This window comes from Camelus bactrianus, chromosome 6, assembly GCF_048773025.1.
Source record: "Camelus bactrianus isolate YW-2024 breed Bactrian camel chromosome 6, ASM4877302v1, whole genome shotgun sequence".
Classification (NCBI taxonomy): Eukaryota; Metazoa; Chordata; class Mammalia; order Artiodactyla; family Camelidae; genus Camelus; species Camelus bactrianus.
The window spans coordinates 35,370,734-35,396,387 of NC_133544.1; the positions used below are offsets into that span (position 1 = coordinate 35,370,734).

The 25,654-nt window shown below is 35.8% G+C and overlaps 1 protein-coding gene across 1 annotated transcript in view; it reads right to left on the bottom strand.

Annotated features, from left to right (window-relative positions):
• MNAT1 (MNAT1 component of CDK activating kinase) overlaps nucleotides 1-25,654 on the bottom strand; it is a 167,902-nt gene that overhangs the window by 125,330 nt on the left and 16,918 nt on the right. The window contains exons 2-3 of the mRNA XM_010962231.3: nucleotides 2,807-2,959; nucleotides 1,349-1,422 (exon numbers count right to left, since the gene is read on the bottom strand). Of these exons, the coding sequence (XP_010960533.1) occupies nucleotides 1,349-1,422; nucleotides 2,807-2,959 (227 nt within the window). The remainder of the gene's footprint in view (nucleotides 1-1,348; nucleotides 1,423-2,806; nucleotides 2,960-25,654) is intronic.

A 25,654-nucleotide genomic window follows, 5' to 3' on the forward strand; every position in this document is an offset into this window, starting at 1 on the left:
TACTGCCTTTAGAATAAATGTAAGTTGAGTTTCTTCCTGCTTACTATCACACTGCCTGTTCCATATCGAACACCTATTTTTAGCCAGATTTCTACATACCTGCATACTGGCTCATTTCTTTCCTATCTGTTTTTGGTGTAGCTTCTCAGTCTATATCCTAACTTTTCTACTTTGCCTTGGCACTCCCAACTCTTCTGTCTTTTCAGTTAAAATCCATAGCCATTCATGGTTGCCAAGATTACACACAAAGTGCAATGAATACAATTAGAATAAAAAAGCAATGGCTCCAAGGCACTAAAGGATCCCAGAAAAAGCTGAAATTATGTTCTATACGTGCTATTTGCTATGATACAATAAATGAACTTAGATATTTTAGAAAAATTTCAGTAACAGTTGAAATAAAAAGATTTTCTGGGTTTTTCTCAGTTATCAAAGAAATTAAAGGAATCAGAGTACCTTATTCTTTAGGAATTTGAATTTTCTAAAAATTTACATATATAAATGTTTTAAAGAAAGATGAATTTTATTACAATCATATCTTAAATAATAAATAGTATGCATAGTATGAGTATAGCTTGGCTATCAGGTTTGAGAGAAGAATAAGATAACTGCTTAATTCTCTTGGTCTTGTTCTAATTTTCATAGTCTATAATTTTTGTATTATTTCCAAACCTATATTGAGTAGTAAGAATTATGGCAAGTTTAAAAAACAATATCAATTTTTTAAATTGGTGTATAGCAACCTTCAGAGTTTTTAACACCCCTGAAATGTTATTTAAGAAGAACAGAAACAAAACTTTCTTTTGATGAAATCTTCTTTTTGACTAGCCATAATAGAAAGAAAAAGCACTAAGATAACTCTAACTTCTGATTCTAGAATAACATTGAATAATAAAATGCTGCTTCAATAGTCAGCTGCTTCAAAGTATTTTCAGATTACTGCATGCACAGAAGCATAAATGATAATAAACAATGTATAGCTTCTGTCACAATGGATACAGTTAACAAAAATCCCATTTTTAAAAAATCTGAATATTTTTCTTTATCTTACTCTAATACATCATCAACATACAGGTGAAACATACAGATCAGCCTTCCTTCCCAGCTATAAAGCAGTAGTATTTCTATTCATCATATTTTTCCTAGACAAAATGTTTATACTTAATATATCCTTAAGTATACCTTCAATTTAACAAACACAATTCAAGTGCAATGGAAAGAAATTAGGTAAACATCAGCTACCACAACAAAATTTGTCATAGATTTTTATATGAAATGTTCTCCTAGCCATCTAAAAGATAAAAGCACACAAGCTAGCACACCAAAAGTACAAGCATTAAAAACGTACCAATTTCTTCCACTTCTTCCAGGAAATCATTATATTCTCTTAGACTAGGAAAATCTTCTTCCCTTTTATTATATCTTTAAGAGAAGGGGAAATAATCAAAATATTCCAAATCACTTGCTTTCAATATTATCTAATTGGTTTGTTCTTACCTAATTCATATACGATACACAAAAAAGGACTGCTTACTGTGTAAAATAGTTTTCTTCACACCAGGTTTTTAACTAGACCAAGAATGTGGTTCTTAAATTCTTATGACTACAGAGAACAAATAAAATCAGGAGAGAATGTTACAATATATAAAATCCTTCTAAGACTTAAGGGAAAAAGAAAGAAATTAGTACCCTGAAGGAATGGGAAACAGCTTAAATGAGGTCTACTATTGGAAAGATGATATTGTTTACTTCTTATAAATAGATTTACTAATTTCCAGAAAGCTAAAAATTAATTCAAAAGACACCTTCTTGCTTTTCATAAGTTATAGTCTAAATAATGATAGATCAAGAAAACATAAATATTGTAATGTACCTGTGAAGAATTAGAAAACCACAGGGCTTAATGATAAAAGATAAGAATCTAAGAGAGACTATCTCCCAGAAGCAATTCAAAAAATAAACGAGCAGCTTGGGGTATTGATAAAGTAACACCAGTTAAGTACCTAGAAAGATGCTGCTAAAACATTTGTGACCAATGTTGAAATGTATACCACCTAAGTAAATAGACAGAGAGATAAATAAATAAATACTAATTCTTTAAATCTGAAAAACAAGAAGGTGGCTTACAACAAAAGGACAGATAAAATAAAACTCAAGATTACTAACAAAGAGTAAAAAGTTAAATTATAAGTGAAAAAGACAGAGTATTAGAAATATATATGTACACACACAGAGATACATATCAAAATAAATCATAGCTAACCATAATTTTCTTTAACAGCTTTCAAATCTCAACTTAAATGTTACCTCCTCAGGCCTCACCTGACATGACTGACTCACAGCAACACTTAGTCACTAACTTCATAGCATTTTTCTCAATTTATAATCACATATTTGTTTTGTTTGCCTGTTTTATTGTCTGTCTCTATACTATCCAAGCTACTATACTACAAGACTTATGAGGGCAAGGTTTGTAGCTGTTACACTCGTTTTGTACTTAGGGCCTAATATGTAAACACTGCGCACAGTAGGTACTCAAGATATATTCGCTAATTAAAGAATAAAGCAAATAAATTGTGAAGCCATCAATTAAGAGGATTTATTCTTCTCAAACAAAGGTTAGATAATTAATATTACTGAGTTCTCTAAGAACTTAACACATTTTTAATGCTGAACAAATACATAGATGAGTAAGTATTCACTTGCCGAACTATACAAATTTCTACAAGCAAATAATTATATCAATTACTGAAATAATTGTTAAAGTCCTCTTTGTGAACTGAATCATTCAAGCAGTAGTACTTACATCTTTAGCACCTTTTTCCTAATCTCAACTTCTTTGTCAACAGTAGGATCTTCAAAGAGTTGTACCCTGAAGTTGCTCTTTCTAAGTGGAGTGCCACACTCAGGACAATTTCCAGCTCCTCTCACAAAGAGTAAATCCACACAACTTTCACACCTATAAGGAGAAAAATACAATGTAACTTTTAGGCTAGTATTCAAATCTACAAATCTATATATAGTTTGCCCTTCTTTTGTTTTGGTTTATTTGTTTGGGTAGAGTTTTCTTTGTGGGGCAGGAGAGGGCAGGAAAATTAATCATTGCTACTTAAAATCCTATTAAAAACCTTTGGGAAAAAGTTCGTTTTCATTTGGAGCCTACTTCAGACATAAGTGTCTGAAAGGATGCCAGTTTACTTTTACAAATTAAATAAATCTACAATTTTTTTTAAATTGAGTTGGAATCTAGGAGGATTCAGACAGCAAGACAAGGAGCAAAGAGGCACGTAAAAAAGCAGTCTAGGGTCACCTCCATTCTCAGTCCAGTATCACCCTTAGACCTGGCAGAGGCCTGCACTTTAGAGAGCCCTGCCTACCACAATCACTAAAACAAAGATTTTTTTTTTCCCTTTCAACCTTGTAAGAAAGTTTTTCAAAAGTTCAACAGGCAATTGAGTAAGTAGAAATTATTCAAAAGGGAGAGGTGCAAGCTGAAGGGGGCCCCCCAGGACAGAGGATAAAGAACTGAGAATGTCCAGATATATGTGGAAAAAGGAGAAAATCACCGCAGCTTCTGCCCTGAGAAATCCTAGAAAGAGCGACTTATAAAATCTTTAATCAGTTAAAGCTGGCTGCCCTAAATCCACCAAAGTGATTGCCCAGGCAAGCCAGGTTTCCCCTATACCTGCATCCCCTCTTGTCTCTCTTCTTGGGTAGTATGGTTTGGGGAAGAGCTTAGAACTTCCTGCAAGTCGAGTCGGAAAATAAAGGAGCTGGCAAGGTTAACCTCCCTGTACAACATTCCCAGGGAACTGACAGGATTAGCTCATACTTTGTTTTAGATGGGTCCAGGCATCACCCAATCACCCCTGCCCTGCCCTAACAGATCCATGCTACTAGTCAGACTAGCAAGTGGAAAGGCTGACCGGGAGAAAAAAAGCCTCTGGGTCTTAAGGATGCAGGCTCCTGGGAACTCAGGATGCGGTGTTGGAACTAAGGCTGTGCCAAGGGTATAGCTTGATTCACAACTTTTAAATATTTCAACATTTTGGTATATAGTTCTCCAGTTGTAATATTGCCCAACTCCAGATATGTTAGGGCCACACCAACTCTAATCACTCCATTTGTAGCATTACTTGAAATTATTTATTTCTTTATGTGTTGATTTTTCTGCAACCTCCACTAGGATGGAAGGCAGGAATTTGCCCTATCTTGTTCTCTATCCCCAGTGTCTGACAGTTAATAAGTACTCAATAAACTATACATCACCCCCCCAAAAAAAAATAAAAGGAAAAAGAGAAATTCTAATAAATAAGGGAAAAGTTGATTTCTTCCAAGTATGGAGTTGACTTTAATAACCCAAATGATAAGAATGACACAGGGAGGTAAGAATGTTTAAGGTTGGTTATTAGTAAAACACTAACATTGACTTTTGCATATTTCCATCTTAACAGTGCCAACAAAAAACGGAGGGGGGGTAATCCCTAAGAGGGAGACTAGAGATCACAGCTATCATTATTAAGTGCAACAAAACCCCATAAAATTTACTTGGGATTGGGAAGATGGGGAGTGGTACATTTCTCCTAATCTTTGTGCTTGGAGGAAATTAAATCCAACTGGAGAAGCTGAAAATGAGCACACTTCACACTGACAAAAGATATTTATAGGCAAGGAGCCATGTGAAACACAACTATTGAGCCACAAATAATATTCTGAATTTCAAGGTCTTGGAGAGTAGACTCAGTCAATAATTCAGTTAACAAGGTAATATAGAACACTCTAATACTTCTGAAAGTCATACTGTAATCTTAAACTTATTATTTGTTTCCACAATCAGTTCTACACTTCTGCTTTTTAAAACTCTGCCTTAAATCATAAGGATTTCAGCAGTATTAAAGATGTTTAATCATCCCGCTCTAGCTTCCCCTTACCCTCTACTAGCACTTCTGCTGGTCTAGCCAGCTTGCTAGTACAGACCTTTACTTCTAAGGGGTCTGAACCCTTGGTTACCATTCTCTTTCTAGGTTGTGGCTGCTCTACTTACATTTACTATAATGGGCTTGGGAGCACCAAGAGATGTCCTAGTGGATCCCTTATGTGCCAGATATATTCTTCCCTGTAATCATTGTGATGATGAGCCAAGTCAATTACTCTTGCCAGGATGGTGACTCCTTTTCTTCCCTGGTGATCTTTCGGCATAAGGAGCTCGAAGTTACCAGACAGTAGGCATGGCTTAAAGTTTAATGGAGTTCTTAATGTGTCCCTCAGTGGGACATTTTCAGTTCTGAAAACAAGGACCTCTAAGTCCACAGAGCCTAAAGTTACATAGATAGAAAATACAAATTCCCCAAGTAATGACCAGTGGTAATACCAAGTGAAGCCACTCCTACTTCCATCTCTTGGTTCCAGGACTGATATATTTTACCTCTTAGGGATACCCAAAATAATGGTCATAGCCATATTATGACTGAATATTTAGGATGCAGAAAGCATCCTGGAGGATGGTGCCCACCCTTGCAGAGTACCACCTCCCATCCAGCACATTAATTGCATTTATGAGCCCATTTACTCTATCAATCCAGAGGAGTAAGTGTAGAGCAGAGTTAGGACTAGTGAATTCATGAACTGAGGCTCACAGTCACGTATCTTTTCCTATAAAGTGGGACTCTTGGTAAGAGAAAATGTTGCTCAAGATACCCCATTGGTGAATTAAACACTGTGTTAAATCATCAGATAGTAGTGTTGGCCACAGCCCTACGAGCAGGAAAAGCACACCTGTACCCAGAATATGTGTTAATCCTAGACTAGATGAATTGCTGTCCCTCTCAGGATGGGTGAAGGTACGGTTTTAGAAGCTTCAGTTTGACCTTCCCCACTATGGTAGCCTTTATCTCACTGGTCAAGGAACCAATTTGAGAGTTCTGCCAAATACCATGTATATCCATTGCAATTACACATCCCGGAACCTAGGAAATGACTACAAGGTGAGAATTCAGACCCACTATGAGCTAGATCTGAGCCAAGGCTCTATTTATTATTAGGTGATAATAATAAATCTGACTTTCATATACTCCCATTCTAAGCTAGTATCACGTCAGGTCCCCAGATTTCAATGTCAATTCACACCCTGTGGTCAATAATCCCTCACAGGTTTGAAGTCAAAACTGAATCACTGAAGGTGTCTGGGCAGAACAAGCATGAAACAGTAACTGGACTGAAGAGTGACTCAGGATTTTACAAAGAATCAAAAAAAGGGAGAGGGAATAGCTCAGTGGTAGAGCTCATGCTTAGCATGCACGAGGTCATGGGTTCGAGCCCCAGTATCTCCATTAAATAAAAAAATAATAACAACAAACAAGTAAACTTAATTACCTCCCCCCACCCAAAAATTTAAAAAACAAACAAAGAATCAAAACCAAGCCAGTATCACCAGGTTAGGCCCAGTAAAGACCTTGAGGCCTGTCTAGTATTCCTTGGGCTGTTGCCAATAAAGTGAATTCTCAGACTTCTCCAATCTGGTCTGGAACCCAGTCCATTAAATCCAGCAGACTAGGTACAACCATCTAACCATCTGCATGGATATTACACTTATTAAGTGTACCTTGTTTCTCATCCTAATCTTTCTACTAGAATATGCTTCTATAGATAATATGCATTTTTAATCCAATGTTTTATTTTCAGTTGGACACTTTAATGGCACAAGAACAGACTGCATAGTCAACCAGATGTAAACATGAAAGCTATTGGTGTAGAGGTAACCATAATCTTTTCCCAAAATTTATTATGGAATGAGAATGAAGGAAAAAAACAAAAAGAGTATCTCACCAAGGGAACCATTCAGGCAATAAAAAATTCCTCCATAAAAGATAAATAATAACAGTTATACAAGTTTTTTTAGTTTTTAAAGTATGCATAAAATACATGACTTTAAATAAAGTATCTCTATTTGGATCACTTAGCCTCCATCAAAATGAAAAATAGACCAAAAAATAAATCCTCCAAGCAACTGGCACACCTACCTCTAAAAATACAACCTTATACATAATAGAATATCAAAAATGGGATAATAAAAAGAGAAAGACAACTTACCTTACCTAGAGAGCTAATTTCCTAAAGCTTTGTAAGCATATTCGTACTTCCTCAAGTACCCAAACTAATTTATTAAAACATTATACAACTCCTACACTGTCTCAAATACAGTACACCATTTTTGTCCCTGTCATTATCACACTCACTCTATCACCCTCTTGTACCCATCTATGGGCAATATGATCCACAGTATCCCCAAAATGTATTCATATCGTCCAGACACGTCAGTCATACTAATAATGAATCCCACCATCTTTACCCTCAGTTATGGACTCCTCTAACTGTATCCACTCCTCTCTCCCTAATAGTTTTCCAGATCTGACTTACGGTCTTCCTGTTCACCACTGCTCCTAGCATCATTTTTGGCAACTTAAACATCCTCATAAATGAGCCAACCATTATCCTAGGCACTTCCTTAATCCTGATGATCTCTTGCCACATCTCAATTTAGTCACCCACCCTCATACCTTCAAACTTCAACCTTGTCATTATTGTCATTATCAACAGATATATCTCCTCTGGATTCTCATTTCTGGCATCCCACCCTCGGAATACCTCTTCCTCGCCTTTCAGATGACTTGCACTAAGTACCATCACTCTGTCCTTTGATTCCACAAGGACCTCCCATTCACTGACACTACTACTCTTCCCTGATCATCACCCTCTGGAGGTCCTAACTTAACACTGGCTAAGATTTCAGCATCTAGTATTATAACCAATCCTTTGCAAATACACTTAAGTCATTTGCCCCTCTCTCCACTATTATATTCCTTATCCATTTGTTATTGAACCTGTCTATCCACCCTATGCCTGTTAACTGAGCTGCTCAATTTTGCTGGAGAAAGCATCATCCTTACAGACTGAATTCACTTTAAAGGTATCACCACAGATCTCATATAAGCACTCAACACTGCCAGACATTCATTCTACACTTTCTAAGTAAATTCATTTTTCCCAATCTCTGAGAGAACTATTTCATACTTTCTCTTCTCTTCTCAGACTTCCAACACTTCCTATTCTCACCCTAATCATAGCTGGTGCCTTGACCTCATATGTTATTAACATGGGATGTGATCAGACAAAAATCACCTCATTTCCAAACACTAATTTTATCAATCCAATTGCTTCTACAACCATATTATCTGTATTCCTTGCATTGCTTTAAAATGAAAAAGTATTCATGCTCATATCTGGGGCCAGTCTCTCTCTTCCGCTTGTGCTCTGCATCCTTAATCTCTACGCAAGTACTTTCATTCTGCAATTTCCCTTCTTTCTCCTGCATTATGAATTTCTACATCTTCTGAAATTTCTACTGGAATACAAACATGCCTTAGTATCAACAACCATCTTAAAACACACACACATACATACACACACACACACACACACACACTACCCTACATTCCTTTCCAGTTACCACCTAATTTTTCTGCGCCTGTACACAGCAAAATTCCTGAAGCAAGAGTCGCCTTAATTCTGTCTTCACTGCTTCACCTCCCTTCTCTAACTCATTTCAATCCATCTTTAATTCCTGACTTTCCACTGAAATAATTCTAAAGAATTTCACCAATGTCCTCAATCTTGCCAAAGCCAATAATTAATAGAGAATTCTCTGTCCTTATCCTACACCACCTCTCAGCAGCATTAACAGAACTGACTACTTCCTCTATCTGGAACACTTTATTTTTCAGGCTTTTGTGACTTTACGCTTATCTGATTTTCCTCTTACCTACCTGCTCTTTTTTTGTTTCTTTTGCTGGCGCCTTCTCCCCTATAAAACATCTAAAAGTTTAAGTGCCCAGTATCGTGGGCACTCTATTCCCTCTATAAATGATTGCTTTCAGTACAACTGGTTTTAACCGTGACTCTCAGAACTAGACTATAGCTCAATCTCATTCCTGAGCTCTTGACTCCAGCTCAACTACCTAATCAACAACCACTCAGATGTCTAGAGTCATCACAAACATAACAGTCTAAAAGAGAGTTCTTTATTCTTTCACCCTGTTCTACCTGCTCCTTCCCCAACTAGTTCTACTTCAGTAAATGTCAGCACCATCTACCCTGTTGCTCAATCCAAAAACCTAGAAGCCTTCCTAGATTTCTCTCTTCCTAATTCCTCACAGCTAACTTATATCAAGACCAACTGACTTTGCATCAAAAACACATATTAAACCACATCCACTTTTGGCCATCTCCACTGCTAAAGCCTCCCAACTGCTCTCCTTGCTTTCACTATTGCTCCCAACCCACACTCACCTCTTTCTCCCAAATGTATTCTCTATAAATGATCTCTTTAAATCAGAAATTGGAGGGGAGGGTGTAGCTCAGTGGTAGAGTACATGCCTGGTGTGCACAAGGTCCTGGATTCAATCCCCAGTATCTCCCTTAAAATAAATAAATAAACCTAATTACCCCCCCCAAAAAATAAAAACAAATCAGAAATTATTTCATTTCATTCTCTTATTCCTGACTCAAGTGTCTTATGTTAAAAAGCAGAAAAGAAAAATGTGTTACCAGAGCCTTGAAGAAACTTCATGATCTGACCTCAATCTAACTCCCTAGCTTCAAGTCCTACCAATTTACTCCTGTCTTCTTTCTGTCCTTCCAACATACAAAGTCATTCAAGTTCAGGGCAACTACTTTCATCTTCTCTGCCAGAAACTCTCCTCTCCCCAGTTTTCCTATGGCTGTTTTTTCTCAGCATTCAAGTCTCAAACCAAATGTCATCTGTTCACAAAGAATCTTAGAGAAAATTTGTCCCTACTCCTATCTAAGCCTAAGTCCTTCATTTGTGTCATAAAATAACCAAATTTCTTGTTAGAAATTGATCTCTCCATCTTTTAAAAGATCTTATCCATCAGATACAGTCTCCCCTTTAGAGATGCCTTCTTTACCACAGATATAAGACATCTAAAAGTTGAAGTACCCAGAGTTATATCCTGAGCATTCTTCTTCCTCCGTAAATGAACACATCTACTACAAATGGCTTAACTGTGACTGTCAGAACTAGATTTCAGGTGTTCTCCTATGAATTACCCACTTCAATGATGCAGACAAGTGGGATCAGCAGCAGTTTTTCTACAATTCCTGCTCTTCCTGATTTCCTGAATGTAGCAGTTGCCCTACCCTTACTGCTCTAGTCCTTCTAACAGATTTGTAAGTCTGTAAATTGTCCATATTAAATTCCTAATGGCTTAAAATATCTAGGGTGGTTTTTGCTTTCCTGACTAAACTCCAACTGATACACATCCTTCTCTTTATAGCTCACTTATCAAAATAAATAATTTTATATTTGTTAATTTTATGTTTACTGTCTGTCTCCCTACTAGATTATTCGACAAGAACAGGGATCACATTTGTTATGCTCCTTATTGTATCCCAAGCCCTATGTTTCAGGACAAATATTGGTTGAATGAATGTAACACCTTGGTAAAATAAAGTTTCACTCACTACCTCAAACATAACAGCTCTAACTCTCTAAGTTCTTCATACCACAATTTAAACTCATTTAAATTTAGAAACAACACCTCTGAACTTTGCCTTCTTCTCTTCATTTGGTTAATAAGCCACCTCAGAGCCTTGGAATTACCCTTCATTTCAACCTAGCATCCGGGCACTCACCATCCTGCAGTAGGATACAACCAAGAACTCTCAAGTTAACTTTTTACTTTTAGATGCATGGGATTATCTCCATTTGTGATGAAATGAGGTTATCTCTATGCTAAAACCAATAATAGAATCTGATTTTTCTGATCTAAATATCTAGTTTTGATCTTAATTTAAAATTATCTAATGATCATTCTGTTATAAAAGTCATATAATCAAAATTAATATTAGATCCCTTAAAATGTGCTCTTTAACTCATTTAAATAAGTGTTCAACAAGGGAAAATGAAACCATTCAGTATAAACAAAAGCAAGTATAAAATTGCTCTTCATTATTGTTTAGTTTTACAGAAAACTCCTATTTATTCAGAAAACCAAAATATTTTTGAGGAAAATCTACACATCACAGAAAATGGGCATTTATTTAGTTGCTGAATTGAAAGTCATTCAATGAATATTCATTAAGTGCCTACTAGGTGATAAGCACTGTTGAATACACTGGGGATGCCTCAGTAAGCAAAACAAAGGTCCCTGCCCTCATGCAGCCTATCAGAGAGACTAGAGAAACATCATATAAGACAGACACTATAATGACTCTGGCTTTTACTGTGCATAAAATGGGAAGTTACTGCAGAGTTTAGAGCAGAGAAGTAACATAAATTACTTATTTAAAGGATCACTCTGGCTGCCATGTGGAAAACAGGCTATAGGCACATGAGCAAAAGCAGGTAAACTAAGTCACGATTATTACTATAATCCAAGCAAGAGATGAAAGCACTCAAACCAAGGTGACAGCAGTAAAAATGGAGTATAAGATTCTCACCGTATACAGACATTAACAGAAGAGGAACCACAAACACCAAGAAGCATAAAAAGATGAACAATTAGGGAAATACATTGTATAACCACAGTAAAATATCATTTCACAAGTGAAAATGTTTAGAAATTTTAAGTCTGATTGGCAAAGATATAGAAAACCAGATTTTCACACTGCCAACAGGAATATAGACTGTACATCCTCTTTGGAGAACAACTTGGCATTTCCTAGTAAAATTAAACATGCACATGCCTTATAACCTAATTATTCTATTCTAGGTATACATCCTGGAGAAAACCTAAACCATGTGAACAAGGAGACATGTACAAGGATATTATGGAAATATTTCCTATAGCAAAAACAAATTTGGAAACAACAGATATGTCTATTAATAACAGAATGGATACATTAAATACAATATAATCATGCAGTAGAATACTATACAGCTGTGGAAATGAACAAATTAAAACTATATGCATCAACGTGGATGAATCTCGGGAGAGAAGCAAGATGGTGGAGTAGAAGGACACTCGTAGCTCACCCTCTCCCACAAATACACCAAAACTCACATCTATGGACCTTTCAGCCAACCAGAGCACCTGCCGAACTCCAATAGAACATCGCCCTCTTCGAAAGACAAAGACACCAAAAATCTGGTAGGAGAAAAGGAAAAAAGAAAGAAGAAACAGCAAAACAGTGTGGGACCGATCCCGCGGGGAGGGAGCGGCAAAGGAGGACTGGCGCTCGTTTGCTGGGTCTCCCCATCTCCAACAGAGAGGCCAGCAGGACGGAGGGGGAGCATCCGAGGCTCAGATCTGCCCCAAGCACCCCTTGACCAACAGAACTGAGTTAAAAGGGCACAAAGGGTCCCCACGACACCAAGCCCGAGACGTGAGTGGGCAGCTGGGGACTGGGACAGGCCGCTCAAGCCGGGCGGAGGATGGGGGTAGCTGCACTGACGCAGCCCCAGGGGACTGTGGGGTGCTGCACGCTGTGGCTGGGAGGGGATACAGAGCAGAACAACCTCAGTCCCCCATAAATTGCAAAAAAAACAAAGCAACACAGCTGGTGTGCCCTGGGGGGAGGGGCACCGTAGCCTTTGTCTCCTCAGACCTGCACCACCATTACTGGCTCTTCCCCCGAGAAGAGAGGTGGGGTGCAGCCACAGCCACCATCTCCTCCTGTGGGCAGCACCTGGATGGGGGCAGGGCCGAGACCTGAATCTGCACCTGGGGGCTCCGCAACCTCCTAGGCAGGACTGAGACTTGTTTACAGCCCGAGGCAGACAAGATCTTTCTGCCCTGGCACCTCAGAGAACTCATGCCGCCAAGACAAACAAGGAGCTGAGATTTGGCACAGAGCAAGGGTGGGGCCGTTCCGTGGTCTTCCCCGAGCCTGCCTTCGGGGCGCCGACCGGAAGCGGAGTGGGCAGCTGCACAGAGCAGCAGAGCGACTGGCGCCAGGAGAGGGCAGTCGGCCACTCGCCTTCCTGGCAGGAATGCAGCACCTGACCACAGTGCTAGGAGGGGGCGCGACCCGCCCACCTGCCTCCCCGGAGCGCAGCATCTGACTGCAGCATAGGGAGGGGGAGTGACCCACCTGACAACCAGGTAAGAGCTCAGCTTCTGACCCAGTGTTAGGAGGGGGCACGATCTGCTAGCCGACAGCCACTGGGAGCAGCACAGACAAGGGCGCCAACAGAGGGCCTCTGGAAACAGCAAACTAAGTTCGCAAAACAGGGTGAAGACACAAAGACCTCTGAATAAAATCATTAAGAGCACAGTATCTCCAGGAGAACTAGATAACTGATACTCCTTAAGCCACAGTGCCAGAGAGATATGAGCAATATGAAGAAGCAGAGGAGCGATTCACAATATAAGATCAAGAGAAATCCCCTGAAAGCACGATCAAGGAAATAGACATTGATGGCCTACTAGATCAAGATTTAAAAAAAGGAGTGATCAAAGCACTGTAGGAACTAAAAGAAATAGTGTTTAGAGATATAAAATATGTCAAAAATGAAATAGAAGCTATAAAGAAGAACCAAGTAGAATTAGTAAACTCATTTGCTGAGATGAGAGTTCACCTAAAGGCTGTACAAAGCAGGCTAGATAATGCAGAGGAATGAAAAGTGACCTAGAAGACAGAACAACAGAAAGCACCCAGTCAGAACAGCCGAGAGAAAAACAAATAAAAAACAATGAAAACAATATAAGGGACCTATGGGATAATATAAAGAGTGCCAATCTATGCATAATAGGGGTCCTAGAAAGGGAAGAAAGAACAAAGGGGATTGAAAAGGTATTTGAAGAAATCATGACTGAAAACTTCCCAAACCTAAAGGAATCAGATATCCAAATACAGGAGGCTCAGAGGGTCCCAAACAGGAAGAACCCAAACAGACCCACGCCAAGACATATCATAATCAAGATGGCCAGAGTCAAGGATAAAGAAAGGATCCTGAAGGCAGCAAGAGAAAAACAAAGAGTGAGTTACAAGGGAACCCCCATAAGGCTCTCAGCTGATTTCCCTACACAAACACTACGGGCCAGAAGGGAGTGGCAAGATATATTCAAAGCCCTGAATGAAAAAAAGACAAAGCCTAGGATACTCTATCCAGCAAGGCCATCCTTTAGAATAGGAGAGATAAAGAACTTCACAGACAAGCAAAAACTAAAAAGAGTTCAGCAACACTAAACCCATGCTAAAAGAAATATTGACAGGTCTACTCTGAGTAGAAAAGAAGCAGGATGCTACAAAAATGAGAAACTCAATAACTGGAAAGGAGATAACTGCCATGAATTACAAAAAGAATAAACATAAAATTGTAAAAGAAGACAACTAAATCATTAAGAGTGGGAGAGGGAAGCAAGGAAAGCCACTGTGGAAAACAGTATGGAGATTCCTCAAAAGACTAGGAATAGACTTACCATAGGATCCAGGAATTCCGCTCCTGGGCATATATCCAGAAGGAGCCTTATTTCAAAATGACACCTGCACCCCTATGTTCATAGCAGCACTATTTACAATAGCCAAGACATGGAAGCAGCATAGATGTCCATCAACAGATGACTGAATAAAGAAGATGTGGTATATTTATACAATGGAATACTATTCAGCCACAAAAACCGACAACATAACGCCATTTGCAGCAACATGGATGCTCCTGGAGAATGTCATTCTGAGTGAAGTGAGCCAGAGAGAGAAATAAAAATACCATATGAGATTGCTCATATGAGGAATCTAAAAAAAAAAAAACAAAAAAACATAAATACAAAGCAGAAACAGACTCATAGACATAGAGTACAAGCTTGAGGTTGCCAGGGGGGAGGGGGTGGGAAGGGACAGACTGGGATTTTAAAATGCAGAGTAGATAAACAAGATTGTACTGTATAGCACAGGGAAATATATGCAGGATCTTGTGGTAGCTCACAGCAAAAAAAAATGTGACAATGAATACATGTACATTCATGTATAGCTGAAAAATTGTGCTCTACACTGGAATTTGACACAACATTGTAAAATGACTATAACTCAATTTAAAAATGTTAAAAAAAAGGATGAATCTCAATACTATAACTCAAAAGCACAATGTTAAATAAACAAAGTTGAAAAAGAACACATATATTAACTGGAGCCCTTGTACACTGCTGGTTGGGATATAAAACAGTACAGCCACTATGAAAAACAGGATGGCAGTCCCCCCCCCCAAATTAAAAATTACCATATATGATCCAGCAATCCCACTTCTGGGTATATATCCAAAAGAACTGAAATCAGAATCTCAAAGAGATATCTGCATTCCCATGTTTGTTATAGTATTATTCACAATAGCCAAAATATGGAGACAATATGTCCATCAGTGGTTGAATGGGTAAACAAAATGTGGTATATACTTACAACAGAATTCAGACTTTAAAAAAGAAGGAAATCATGGAACGAAATCGATGAACCTTGGGGACATTACGCTAAGTGAAATAAGCCAGTCATGAAAGGACAAATACTGTATGAGTCAGCTTACACAAAGCAACTAAAGCAGTCAAAAACCAGAGAAACAGAAAACAGAAAAATGATTGTCAGTGACTGGGAGGTAGGGGAAGTGGGAATGAGTGTCAATGGATATAGAGTTTCAGTTTTTCAAGCTGAAAAGTTCTAGAAATCTCTTACACAACAATGTGAATATACTTAACACTACTGAAATGTACACTTTAAAAAGGTTAAAATAGTTAACTTAATGTTATGCTTTTACCACAAAAAAAATTTACAAAAAGAACACATACATAATACATACACTTAACATAAAATGCAAAACTAAATAACATACTGCTTAGAGATCCAGCAATATGTGGCAAATCTATAAAGAAAGGAAAAAAGAATTGAGGGCAATAGTCTTGTCTTTGAGAGAAGGAGGAAATATGATGGAGAAAGAATAGAGGCTTCGAATTTATTAGTAATATCCTGTTTCTTAATTTGGGTAGTGAGTACAAAGGTGTTTGATTTATTACTATTTATAAAGCTATTCAAGTTATATACATACTTTTGTATGCAAAAAAAGATTCAAAAATGTAAACTCAACATTGTAACCTTGGGAACTAGGATAACTTTTTGAAAATGCACATGGCATTGCCATCACCCCCATTCTGACATAGAGAAGAAAGACAAAAAAGAGTTTGTGAGAAGTGAATTATAGCATGATGCTTTAGAAGCAGAAGTTTGTCATCAATTAGACCTAGCTGAATCCAGGCTAAGCCACTCACTAGTTTTTTTACCTTAGGCAAGTCACTTAAAGTCTACAAGCCACAATTCTCACATTCATGAAAAGAGGATATTAACAGTACCTACCAATTAGAGTTATTATAAAGATTAGATGAGATAACGAATAAAGAGCATTTAGTACTATGCCTAGGACACTGCAAGCATTTCTGTAGGAGTAAGAGTACTTTTTAAAACCTTCCTAGGTCATTTTAATCCTCCTCTTGCCCCACCCTGCACTTGAAAGATTTTGTTGTTATCCTGAAAGAAAGGTTAGAAAAATCCTGTTCAGAGTGATAACTCTAAAACCCATGAGAATTTTTCCTTGTTTCTGTGTGCCTTATCATTTCTGAAAAAAAAAAAACAAAAAAATTAAGGTCCACCAAGACATTTAAAAGTCAACCAAGAAGAAAGTTATTCAACATGCAACTCTTCAACATTACAAATACCATTAAGGACAAGCATTCTATTTTTAATCGGATATATTCCAGAGCTCTTCATAATGGACAATAAAATAATATTATATACTCAACCTCAAGCAGGAATAAACTTAATCATAATTCAAAAACTGGATTGTTCTTGCCTCCAAGATCATTAGAAAACCCAGAAGGGTCTGACAGATACAATTATCACTTGAATTTTTTTTTTATTCCCCCAACCATCCTCTTTGTTTTATGTGTTTTAATTCCCTTAGGACAGGCCCCAAAACTGGCCTCAATTCTCCCAAAAGCAGGGGTATCCAAGAATGATCCCAGCGGGATGAACTATAGTAAAAAGAAATACTCAACCAACTAAAGCTGCAAGCTGGCCAGACAGAGCAAGGTGTGTTAGATTCCAGGTTTATAAGTGAGTAATTTGCATGTACCAGAAACTCACAAAACCGTAAGTCACAAATCCACAAAGCACAAGGGTTTCTTGCACATATTACCATTGAAATGTTCCTCCACTCACCTTCCAAAATGTAGTTTAGGTTTATATTGCATTCCCAATCTAAAAGTGCATTATTAACACCTCAGGAAGCATATGGAAACCATTTCCCTGATCTGTTCCTATATTAAAAATGTTTACTATAAAAGAAACAGATCTCTGAACCCAAACCTTAACAACTTATTAAAACAGAAACTCTCAAACTTGATTTATCTACAAACATTCATTTTTATTATTGAACTGTAAGTCCTCACACTTTCTCCATATTATCGGAAAACATTTCCTATTTCTTAAAGAACGTTTATTCTCTCATTTTTTATTGTTTCAAATTTCAACTGTAATATATTTGGAGTTCTAACAAGTATATATCCAATCATTTTGTTTTTAATAATTAAATTATTGAACTATATTAATAAACCTGCCCAAAAGGAAATCTAAATAGTAGTCATACAACAAGTGGTACTATTCAGTGACTTACTACTTGTCCTATATCTGAAAGTTTCTCAAAAAGATTTTGAAAAACAAGTGAGGGAGGGGGTAATTTGTATTATTTAACAGATGTAATGCTTTTATTTTAACTGAATCATCACCTTAAGATATCACCAAAAACAAATATTGAAAAATAGAGTCCTTTTAAAAAATCATTTTCAAATTATATTTCTACTTTTACATGTCAAGATTTAAAATACATTTTTCTAAGATTATAGGTTTTAAATTGTACAGAAGTAGAAAAGGATTCTACACTTAAAAAAAGGTTAATTACATTGAACCTTTGCTAAAATCACCTCACATTATAAATAAAGTTCAAATTGTTTAGCACAACACAAAATATCATAGGTTGGACAGAAGAAAAGATTTTTATATTCAATATTCAGTTTAACTATAAATAGAAGCCATCAGCAATAAACTGCTCTGGTCATGCTTTGGTTTTCCAATGACCATCTTAATTTTAAGAATGCTCTATTTTTCTAATATTTTACAAAATTTTGTTTGTCTGTTGTTTAGCTCTCTAGCCAATTGATTTCTCCAGCACTGGACATGGTGTCAGCCTGTTTAATTATATTCCAAACTCTGGCCACAAACTTCCAAACTACTAGCTCTCAATCTCATTACCTACACTGCCCCTCTGGATCTTACCCAGACCCCCAATCTTTTGATACTTCCTTTATCTTCTAATTACAGCTTACCCCTAGTTGCACTACCTTTCATAATTGGCCAATACTCGAAGACCCAACATTTCAGCTATTACCACTTGCTAATTTATTTGCCTGGTTATTTACTGATACATTCCCTGCTTTTTTCCAGAAAGAAGTTTACTGAATCTTCAAAATTCCATTCTTCACCTAATCATCAAAATTCCAAACGTAAGAATTACCTTAGACTATTCCTTCTGACTCTCATAGAGAACAGAATCACCAAATCCTTTCAATTTACCTCCTAAACCTGTCTCAAATCTTCCTTACTTTCTTCAGTTCAACTCTAATGCCTTAGTGAATGTCTTAACACTCCTTAACATGAAAAAGAGGCTGAAAGTATGGGTTCTAAAACCAAAGAGCTCATTAATTTGTAACCATTTGTGATAAGCTTAATCTATTTATTAGACTATTTGACAGCTAGAAAGCAATACAAAGTCAAAAAACAATAAGCTCCACTACCTGGCAAAACAGACAAGAGAGGGTGCCCCAGCAATCTCATCACTGTTATTGCAGTCATAAATACATAGCAATAAACAAGGGGAAAGGAGGAACGTATTGAATATGAACAGTTCCCCGAGAAAAAGAGAGCTTCAACAGTACTGTACAACCCTAAGGGTATAAATGTATAAACCTGATGTTTATTTTCTAATTTTGAACTTCACAATACTGCAATAAAAATCATGAACACATAAACTTTTCATTTTACATATATATAGTAGTTTACATACAAACAGTGTTTTAACAGATATATCACTAACAACTCTTTCATGACACTATAAAGACAGAATAATTAAGTCAGGTTTAATTTCATTAAAAAGTGAACATTAAAAGACAGTGCTGTGTATAGCTGGCAAAAACAGTCATTTTCTATGCTGGGCAATGAGTCAAGAATCTCAAACTGCCACCAGCACCTGCACTAAATGTAAACCCAGACAGTAAACAATTGTCATTGAAAGGTAAATCCATGTGACTATACCTCCAGAGCTTAAGCAAAACTATTTTACATGAAGCAAAACAGCTTATTAAATGACCATATCCAAAGCAATTCTTTGTTTTGACAATAAGCAATTTAATCATTTTTTCCATCACTGTGGATCTAAAAGGTATGTTAAAATGTTATATTCTGCCAGGTGGATTAATATGGATGTATTAAACTATTCTTATACTAACACTGCTTCCTGGTCATTGTAATTCTAAATTACAGATAATGATAGGTTTAGAAAAATGATTCTGCTCAATTACTACTTACCATAAATTCTGAGTTTTCACTGCTTGATAACTTAAACTAAGTAGGAAAGCAGATGATACAATACATTCATAAACTGGAATTTAACCAAGTGAAAGTTGAAATCAGATAGTATTAAGGTCTATAACCTTACCAAATCACAGTGGAGGCAAGCATACAAAATGCTTTATAGTCAAGGAAGATTAGACAAATCACTCAACCACTTTGTACCCTAGTTTATTCATCTATAAAATAAGAACATGGGTTAGATGGTCTCTAAGATTTCTTCCAACATAAAGAGTCTATGATTCTAAGAAATTAACATATATGCACCTGCTGGAAAGTAGTAAGCCATTCCTCTTTAATTAGTCATTTTAAATGATACAGGCTATAGCTATTGCATTCACTAAAAACTAAAGTACTAACGAGCAATGCAGCTATGGCCATTTCATCCATAAATTAATATAAACATAAGTACTAAAGACACTTGTGCCCATTTGATCCTCATTAAGAAATTTTTGGGGGGTGGGGGTATAGTCAGTGGTAAAGTGTGTGCTGAGCATGCATGAGGTCCCAAGTTCAATCCCCAGTACCTCTACTGAAAAAAGAAAAAAAAGAAAAGAAATTTTCATTAGCACCAATGGTAATTGTTTAACTTCACTAATTTACTTTGACTGAGGGAGAGGCAATCTGAATTTGCAAAGTTTCAACACTGAAACAGCTTTAAAAAGAAAAATCTATTCTCTCAATGATTAAAATCAAGAAACTGTAATACTAAGTGAAGTAAAATCAGAAAGAGAAAGACAAATATGATAGAGTATCACTTATATGTGGAATATAAAATATGACACAAAAGAACTTATTTATCAAACAAAAACAGACTCACAGACACAGAAAACAAACTTATGGCTACCAAAGGGGAAAGGGGGTGGAAGAGGGATAAGTTAGGAGTTTGGGATTTGCAGACACAAACTACTATATATAAATAGATAAACAACAAGGTCCTACTGTGTAGCACAGGGAACTATATTCAATATCTTATAATAAACCATAATGGAAAAGAATATGAAAAAGAATGTATATGAATAACTCAATCACTTTGCTGTATACTGGAAACTAATATAACACTGCAAATCAATTATACTTCAATAAAAAAAATTTAAATAAAAGGTTAAAAAAGTCAAGAAATTGTACTAGATGAGGTTCTTTTTGGCGTTAAAAAGTCTATAAATGAGAATAAGCTATCTATATAGCAACTGATAAGCTGAACTGTAAACTGGGCTAGAAGAAATATGTTTAGTTTTCTTCTTTTATTTTGCTTATTTACAATACCACAGCTCAACAAAAATTTTTAGCCAAGTGGTGGTCACAATTTATTTTTTGGTGAAGTATACACAAAACTCATAGGAAAACGACTTAAGGAATACCATAATGTAGAACTACTTTACCACAGAATGTCTTAAAATACTTTTCCAACATTTGTCCTCTTGATAATCCATTTAAAGTCAACTACAATCCATTATAAATTACTAGAGTAAAGAACTAAAAATTTTCTCATGAAGATGAGACTTGCAGAAAGTATAGTAATTACATCAAAGAATTCTTTAGGGTTTTCCCTCCTAAGAATTAAGCGCGAGATTTCTAACAAAGAGATTATGGTCTCCCAGTTGATAACACTACAAACTTCAAGTCACTGACTGAAATTGAAGCAGCAATTTGGTATGTGATAAGAGAGCAGATGATTTACATAATAGGAAAAGGAGGGTTGGGGAAATGAAGAAAAATAGAATCAATAAAATACAGGAAAGAAAACACAAATATCTGATTTGAAAAAACAACAAAATGCTGCAACATATAAAGTACCAGAATTAGAATTTATCAACTCAGAACTAGATAGTCTGATCTCACAATTAGCCAGGACATTAATTTATATACACTAAAAATTGTGAACCCACAAGAAAGTTAAATAATACACTTGAACTAAATTATTTACAAAACAAGAAAGTAAAATCAACCTAAAAACCTTTAATCAGAGTTATATTTGATAAGCAAAGAAATCTAATTACCAGGGCAGAAGACAGTATTATTCTGTAACTATGAATATGCTTGGCACATAGTAGTACTCAACATTTGTCGAATGAAAGCAGCAATGAAGACTTTAAAAGGAAAATATAACATTAAAAAGAAATGTACCCAAAAAGGAAATATAACCTAAATAAAGTTTCATTGCAACTGTCTGAAATATTTACTAAACAATGACATAAAATAAACTCTTCAGAGCTATGATAGCTTAAGCTCCTACCTTAGTGCTAACAAATGAAAAATAAACAACTTGCAAATCCCAAAAAAAAAATTCCAAACTTTAAAAGTACTTACTGCTATTTTCCTCATTTATTAAGGGCTCTCAAGCAGATGATAGTTTTCACTCAGAAATCTATTCAGAGTTCTTACATTAACATTACTCTGAATGTTGCCTTAGCTAAAACTCAAAGTATATTTTAGTACTATAATTTAAGGGCCAAGTGAATATCAAATGATTGGCAATTCCAGATATCTATGTGAACTTGACTGTTCCTAGAATCTGGAACACGGATTACCTTCTATAAATGGGAATCATTCCCCACCTAACATAGTCCAGTTTATAGGCTAGAAAAAAAAACCATTAAGTCTATATACTTTCTTCCATGTTCTAAATTAAATGAATGTATCATGACACACAATCTATGCAAAAAGAAAAAAAAAGAAAAGAAAAAGGGAAACTACATACATTACATACATTTTTCAAAGGAGTTACAGTTTATAAGCATCCAGCAAGAAAAAGTACAATGGCCAAAAGAGTTGAAGAAATTCATTTTCTTGCACTCAAAACGCAAAAATCTCTGATTTTCTTTGTGTTCTTTTGGAGAATTTGCTAAAGCTGATGTTGAATGAGAGTACCTAGACTTCCATCATGAAAACCAGTAACGCACCTGGTAAGAACACAAAAGACTGACTCACCTATGTGGAATCCATTATCCTTTGAAAAAACCCCAAGTCTGGTACTAGAGGGCACAATATACCTTCTACCGGACAAGAGGAGAATGAATTTTCCTCATCCTGCTTTCCAGCTGTCCAAAGAATAGATCTCATACTAATTGTAATATGACTCTTTTACAAAAATAAGAGGCAGATAAAGTGCTTATAAACAATAGCTATTTCATACAACTGTATTTCTAAATGTTCTTTCAGACTTTTATTGCTCAGAAAGTTAAATAATTTTAAACTAAAACTTTAACCAGTTTATTTGCTTAAAACACAAACATCAATTTAAAAATACCTTACATCCGTATTCTTACAATCATATCGGAGACCTGTTGCTAAATACAAATATGAAACTGTGATCACAATGGAATAAAACCAATATAGCCTTAACGAAAGCCTCAGTGTTGCAACAGTGAAAAGAGAAACAGGCACTTTTATACACTATTGCAGGGAATTAACTGGAGCACTTTGTTTTTAAAAAAACAATTTAGAAAAAGTCATCAAAATTTCATATTTTTAAATTTTCCCCGATAGGAAAAACATCCATACAAATAAATATTAAGTGCTGAAGAGTTGGTAAAGTGGTATATGCTGATACTCAAGATCTACCACTAATTGTAAAACTGAGGTAAAAGTGTACTATGATTCCACTTGTGTACATTTCAACTTAGTATGACCCTATCATTTCATTAAGGTGTAAATCTATATTATCCACTTGGAATACATATACTGAGCAATTGCACAAAAGTTGTATGCAACTTATTTAATCTTTCACATTTCAGTTTCTTTTGTTTTTTATCTTCTCCCTATCCAAACTAGCTTCAATTTTCTGCTATTATTTTTAAAATTCTAATTAGAAGAGCTACATCCACATGATAGTATATTCCGTGAACAGGAAAAAAAAAAAGTAAATAATTGCTCTTGTAAATAAAAAAAAAAAATCCTTCCTAAATCATAGAATGATTATAAAATCTGTGATCTGGAATTTAGGAGACATTATGGGCAGGACTCAGTGATGCTTGGATAAAACCAGAGAATATAAACCAAGAATGACTCCCACACTTCTGACTTGGGTCATCTAGTGTATTTGTTGGTCCTACTAAACCCCACCACCTGAATTATGCTCCTCAGATGGCTCCAATAACTCTTATCATAACAATTACTGCACTGAATTATAACATTTTGTTTATTTGTCTATCTTCCATACCTAACTATGAGACCTCACAGCAAAGATTACCTTTTATTCAACTTTGAATCATCAATTCCTAGTACCTAGAAAGTACTAAAAGAACAGTAAGTTTGAAGTAAGCACCAGACTCAAAGTACTGTCTAGAAGAGGAAAAAATCTAAAACCCAGGGAATGTATGAACAGCTTCTCTTACTTCATTTTCTCTGTTTCTCATCTTTTCTCTATGTATTCCAGGGTTGAGAATAAAAAGAGAACCTCTGTGACTCATCACCAAAAATTCTAAGACAGATAACAAGGATGTAAAAATCTGGAAAGTATTAAATGAAATCAAAATGCAGTTTGTCTTCTACATTTTTCTGACATAATCTCGGAATAGCATGAGTGAAAATCTAGGAAATAAAGTCTTGCCCTAAAACTCCAAATTCATGGCTTCTGTTTGGTTCAAATGCTTAGGAATATTCTATCAAAAATATTTTCAAAATAGAATATAGTGTTAATGCATTTCAATGCCATATCTCAACTGACCACCAGAAAATGTCAAACATTCGCTCGTGTGTGTGTGTGTGTGTGTAGACAGTAAAAAAAAAAAAAAAAAAATACACAAAAATATTGCGAAATTTAGAACTGCACTTAGATAAAATTTTCTTAGTGGCTTGAATGCAGTCTATAAATTGATGTAACTTGGAATAATAATCAAAAACTTAAGGAAAGAGCTAAATTAAAATAAGAAATTGACAGATCAGTGGGCATTTTCATCCTTTAAACATCAATTCCTCCACATAGAACAAAAGAAACTACTTTCCACGCCATTAGTTTCAAACAGGAAATTTTCAGCTTCTTAAAATTCTTTGTTACGTATCCAAATAAATTCTACATTCGCAGAAAGCCACATTATGATTTCTTAATACTGAAACGGCCTGATCTCTTAGTGACATTTGAGAGCCAATAACTTGGGAATACACAGCTGATGATGTCTTAAAAGTTCTAGTCCAGATCAAATAGTTATACTAATGTTTTAAATAAGTCAAAACTAAATTGAAGATACACTGTATAATATTTCTTAAAACATTTGCCTCCAAATACAAAAGAGTACAAAAAATTTTGTCCAAAAATTTGTGAGGGCATTTACACATTTTAAAAGAAAACTATATGGTATCAGACATAGCTCTATTTTATAAAACACTTTTGCATTAATAATTAAAGTCCCTCAAAACTACAGCTTTAGGCTGCAGGTGTGTAGCCTCAAAGAGTACATCAGTGACACTTTAGTGAGTCATATTGTATCTTCCCAGTAACACTAAACCTTTACACTTGCTTTATTTTCATTTTAACTGATTTCCAATTAGAAGAAGTTCCTACCACTGACATCAAGATTTTTCCATCCTCTAACTTAACTGTTAAATCCAGAAGATACTGTAAAATGTAATAATGTACTATTTAAAGAAATTCCTTGGTGATCACTTTTGAAAATTCAGCCTCTTTTGTAATGGGAAAAAATCACTTATTAATTTATCTGCTATATAAGTTCAGAATTTCATGTATAATGAGGCATGTTCCAAGAATAATGAGACATTATCCAGCAGTAAGTTTTCCAGACAATTGTAGCATATATCAAAATGCAGAAGTTCTATTTTAAACTTATGTTACTCCTCTTATAATACATGTCTGCCACAAATGTGGATGCCAGCTGCATGCTGGCTGAATATAACTGAAACTTTTCTTAATTATATAGGTTCCTCATTATGAACACACTGTGCTATATGGAAATCAACAAAACTTAAACTTTCACATCATATTCCATTAAACAGTCTATCAAATAATCTAAGTATCACA